At 48.0% G+C, this 4,678-nt stretch overlaps 1 protein-coding gene across 4 annotated transcripts in view; it reads right to left on the bottom strand.

Moving 5' to 3' along the window:
* LOC107094973 (wings apart-like protein homolog) overlaps positions 1–4,678 on the bottom strand; it is a 26,680-nt gene that overhangs the window by 14,609 nt on the left and 7,393 nt on the right. For 2 of the 4 annotated variants that reach the window (XM_015390911.1, XM_015390913.1), the window contains exons 3-5: positions 3,613–4,312; positions 1,781–2,145; positions 1,266–1,390 (exon numbers count right to left, since the gene is read on the bottom strand). In XM_015390911.1, coding sequence (XP_015246397.1) covers positions 1,266–1,390; positions 1,781–2,145; positions 3,613–4,312 — 1,190 coding nt within the window. Of the gene's footprint in view, positions 1–1,265; positions 1,391–1,780; positions 2,158–3,612; positions 4,313–4,678 lie in introns of all 4 variants that reach the window. The other 2 variants (XM_015390910.1, XM_015390912.1) reach the window with 1 other exon arrangement.

Here is a 4,678-nt window from a genome sequence, read left to right as displayed (position 1 = left end):
GATGTGTGATCTAGAAAATGTTTCTGTCAGCCATACTAATAATTTTGGCTGCTATATATAAACTGTTTTCTGTGCAGAGAAGAATGAGCGCAGTCAGACGGGCCACAGCTACGCTTTATTTCTGCTTTCACTTTATCAGCAGAGCATTAGTGAGCAGAACAATCACCAAACTGTTAGGCTCAGCAACACGACGCTAACAGTTGTTAGCTTGTTCATTCCATTCTAGACCCCTTTCACCTACTGTGGCTGATACTCCACACCGAGCATTAGATCAGCTGCTGTCTGAACACACAGAGAAGCCTTCTTCCAGCTGTTTTCATCTTTTAGCTTTGGATGAAGTTTTCCCACTTAGCTGACTTTAAGCTGTTTCATACTACACCGGTTAGCCCTGCTTTAAGGGGCCAAAGGCATCCCCTCCATCCGCTACCACACTACTGAAGCTGCAGAGGCAACAGCTACAGGGAGCGCTGGGGGGGTGGGGGGTGGCAGAGACTGCAGGAGGAGTATAACAGAACGTCAGTGGTTCTGAAGCCGTGACTTGTCCATCCTGGGGGAAAAGCTTGGAAGCAGTAAGCAGCCCCTGGTACCAAGCCCCGCCCCTACAGGTAGATCCACACATCTAGATGCAGCAGGTCAGATGTTTCACAAACGGGGCTCTAATCAGATGGAAATGGCTCCTTTTAAAAAGCTGCTCAGCTGAGCAGAGACGAGTAAACAGCTGGGTCTCATTTTCAGCATGAAGGAAACATTTCAGAAGCTTAAATATAAACCAGTGAGTACGTTCAAGAAAATTATTTACTTTACACCATTTTAAAGATGATTAAATATGAATGATTAATGTTTGAATGAGTCTAATCCACTCAGGGTCATGGGGATAAATATCTGAAGCAACGTCTCATGACAACATCCCCCTTCAGCAGCCATTAGCAACTAATTCTGCTCTTTAAAGTTCGACAGACTGTGGTGAAGCGCTTCAGACTGGTTCTTCAGCATTTCCACCATCATCTGTCCCTTTGGGAGCGCTGGCTTAGTGGTCAGAGCAGCGCTCTGCGCTCTGAGAAGGTTGCAAGTTCCTGGTTCAAGACCCCTAAGCCCACACTGCTCCCCAGGCGCCACACAATGGCAGCCCTCTGCTCCCTAAGGGGAGGGGTTAAATACAGAGAGGGAATTCCTCCTTTATTTCCGTCCATTATCTGCATTCTGTCAGCAGTGTCTTTTCTGACACCTGTGCAGGTATTCAGCCCATATGTGACGCAGCGTCTGACCTTCTTGTGTGCACTGAAGATTCTCCGTAACGTGTCGGGGTTCTTCTCCGCCTGCTTGCCCATGGCCGGCCTCCTGGGACCGCTCGCCAGCACTCGAAGGCTGTCTTCTGAGAAGTCCACCGTACCTGCAGGAAACCAGATCACCTCCATTAGCCCTCTCTGCTTCTAGGCTCCGCCTGAGCAGGACGCTCAGCAGAGGCTCTGATGACTTCACTGTTTGGATCAAAGCATTCCTCTGCTGGCGCGCCATGTTTACATTTCTACACAGATACATTTACTGGTTTCTCTAGCGCTGATGTTCCAGTGGGAAGATTCCCGTTTCCTGGGAGAAACTAAACCTGAAGCCTTCAGGGGAAAAGAGGCTAGTTTCTCTGTGCAGCTGAACAGAGAGTTCATCAGGAGAACAAACAGTTTAACCCCGCGGTGTTCAGTCGTCAGGAGAACAAACAGTTAAACCCCGCGGTGTTCAGTCGTCAGGAGAACGGGACGTGGAGAGAGAACCTGAGAGCGTTTACCTCGATGCGGCTTCCTGTCCAGCCTCTCAGAGGTCTTCTTGCTCTCCCTGCTGGCTGGTTTCTCCCAGACCTGCAGACTCTCTCTGCTCTCCAGCCTCTCAAACGGATCTGGAACATCGTCGCCCGTCGCCTCCTTCGCCGTAAGCGCTGGGGTCACCGTGGAGACGGCAGGCTGCATAACCTTCCTCCTCAGGTGGGGTTCAGAGTCGTCGTCCGCGCCGTCACTGTCGCTCATGTCATCGAAGCCAAAGTATTGGATTTTGTAGCTGGACCTGCCGTCTGTGCTGTCGCCGCTGTTTTCCCCCTGATCGAAATCCGTGTCGTCGAAGCCGAACAGGTCGTCCTTTGACTTGGTCTGCTTGGGCCTGACAAGAGAACTGACATCAGACAAGAGGACAGAGGTTTTCTTTCAGTTTATTAAAAGAATGTTTGAATTTTTTATCCCCTTCAGAGAAACAAGATTTAGTGAAAAATGTGAATTTAATGATTTTGTCAGGTCTACAGAGCATCCTTTAGATCTGATCCTTAGAAAATCTACTAGTTATTGTTTCTATTGTAACTATTTTTATGAATTCCCTACAACTTTAAATGTATTTTATTCAAATGTCAACAGATTTAGATTTTTCTTAGTTCTTTATTTATAATGTACGGAAGCGTATTGCATTCAAAGAAAAACTAATTTAATTTAATAAAAGATCTAATAATTATGAGATAATGTCATTCTTAGATCAGGAAGGACAGTCATTGCTGAGCTACGCTACACGAAACATGAACAATGGTTGTCAGATTAATCTGCTTTTATTTCCTTTTAGTGAAATACTGAGTTTCCTCAGTGTGGATGGAAATAGTTTTAGTTTGTCAGCATCGGGCAGTAAGTCCACTCTACTCTGACCTGCTGGAAGTTCCTGCAGGAGCCTTTAAACCAGCACAGGATGCTTTATGGCTCCAAATGATGCATCTGAAACTAGTCCCAGCTGGCTCTGTGGCGACCCAAAGAACCGTTCAGTACCTGCTAAACAATCCGACATCCTTTAAGGTTTGCAGCTGAGGCTTCAGCGTCGTTTAAAACGAACAGGTCCCAAAGTCATGCATGTGGATTCATACGAACAACTAAAACCATAAAGAGTCTGTAAGGAGCTGCTGACTGTTTTTGGCGTACGGTCGCATGGCTGCATGCTTACTGCACTAGTAGTAATCCCAGGGTTATAGCTGCGAACTTTATTTATGAAGTATTAAACTGGAGCGGAGCTCCAACGGGCATCAGGTCAGACCGCGGTACAGAGAACTGCTCAATGGAACAGATGCAGATGATATTAAGAAGTTTTCTTAAATAAGATTTATTTCTGGCTCCATGAGTCATGACCAAATATAGAGATACGCATCTAGTAATTATGAGATAAGCGTTCGTATTTATTTTTCTTGCAATGCAATACGCTCCGTAACAAAGCAGCCAATCTTTTTCATGTAGAAACGGTGGTTCATATATTAGAACAGTTCATGGTCGTCCGTTCAGCAGTGATTTCTAATGTTGTCTTTTTCAGTCTGTGATCCAGCTCTGAACCGCAGCCGGTCAGTCGCCACACAGACCATAACAGTCTTCTGTCATAGTTAGACCTTTCCTGATCCTCCATTTTAACCTGATGCAGCTCCAGTCTGACTGGATTGATGCTAACTGGCATAAACCAGTAATTATTGATTTAACTGGAAATAAAGCGATTCTGTCAGGAACTATTCTGACATCAGCAGCTTAGAAACAGACGAGGACGTGATCTAAGGAGTCCTGGTTCTGCACGCCAACATCCGCTGGTTTTCAAACCAACCACCTGTCCTACCTCGGCTGCTGCGCTTCCGTCTTTTTCCGCTGCCATCCCGTTTCTCCAAGCTCTGCCGTATCTCCTGATGCGCCAACGCTAGGGGGCGCTGCATCGGCAGGGAACTCCTCCCTGCCCCTGTCCTGGTTGGTGACGTTAGTCATGGAAATGGATGAGGGCTGCAGCACTGTGCAGTCCCTCGTCCTGCCTCGGCCCCCTCCCCTGCCTGTTGTTTTGGTCTGGGGGGCTTCAGGTGTGACGCCAAAGGCTGCGTCGTCGAAGCTGCTGGAGTCCGGGGCTTTGCCAAAACCCTGCTTGTTGGGCCTCCTGTACGTCCGGCAGTTGGAGTTCCTTTCCAGCGATACGGAGGCGGATGTCTGGGGGAATTTCTCAGCGGGGGCAGACCCCCCCATTACGTTGTTTCTCTCACCGAGGTGCTGCAGCTGCGGAGGAGACGGGGGCTTCCTGTGTAGGCTTTGCACTGAGTTAAGACCACCGGAACCCCAGGAGAGCGAGGGGGCCGGCTTCCGAGGTTCCTGAACTGGCGACTGTGGGCGGAGCCCCACGATGGCGTCCCAGGAGTCATACGTGGATTCTGCCTTGGAGCCCGACTTCAGGGTGGTGGTCTGGGACAGGGGCTGCTTATCGCTGTCTGAAGCATTCTGGTACCACGAGTAGCTGTGCTGGTTCTGCGGCGACGCCGGGTTCTGCCATGACGTTCCTACAGAGACAAAGATGGCAGGATTAAATCTGCACGACTTCAGGGGAAAACTGAGCAGGAAAATACGCCGAAAAAGAGACGGTGGTTTGGTTCAAGTCCAGACGGGAGGAGGAGGAGGAATACTTTCCTTTTTCTATTAACAGCATCAGGGACGTCTTTACATTCATGCAATAAATAACAACACAGGCAGCAGCATCAGCTGTCTGATCTACTTTCTATAGCTCTAACCCTCAGCTCCAGTTTAAAATCCCCACTGTGCCTTATATAATTAATGTAGATACACTCAAATGAAATACATTAAGTTAATCATTTATGAGCAGATCAAAAAGTGGAGAGCAGAAAATCAAAAGTCTCGATCTGTAGAAA

The sequence above is a fragment of the Cyprinodon variegatus genome, unplaced genomic scaffold, assembly GCF_000732505.1.
Source record: "Cyprinodon variegatus isolate N-32 unplaced genomic scaffold, C_variegatus-1.0 Scaffold517, whole genome shotgun sequence".
NCBI classification, from domain to species: Eukaryota; Metazoa; Chordata; class Actinopteri; order Cyprinodontiformes; family Cyprinodontidae; genus Cyprinodon; species Cyprinodon variegatus.
The sequence above is the reverse complement of the archived record's forward strand: the minus strand, read 5'-3'. Positions and strand labels throughout refer to the sequence as shown.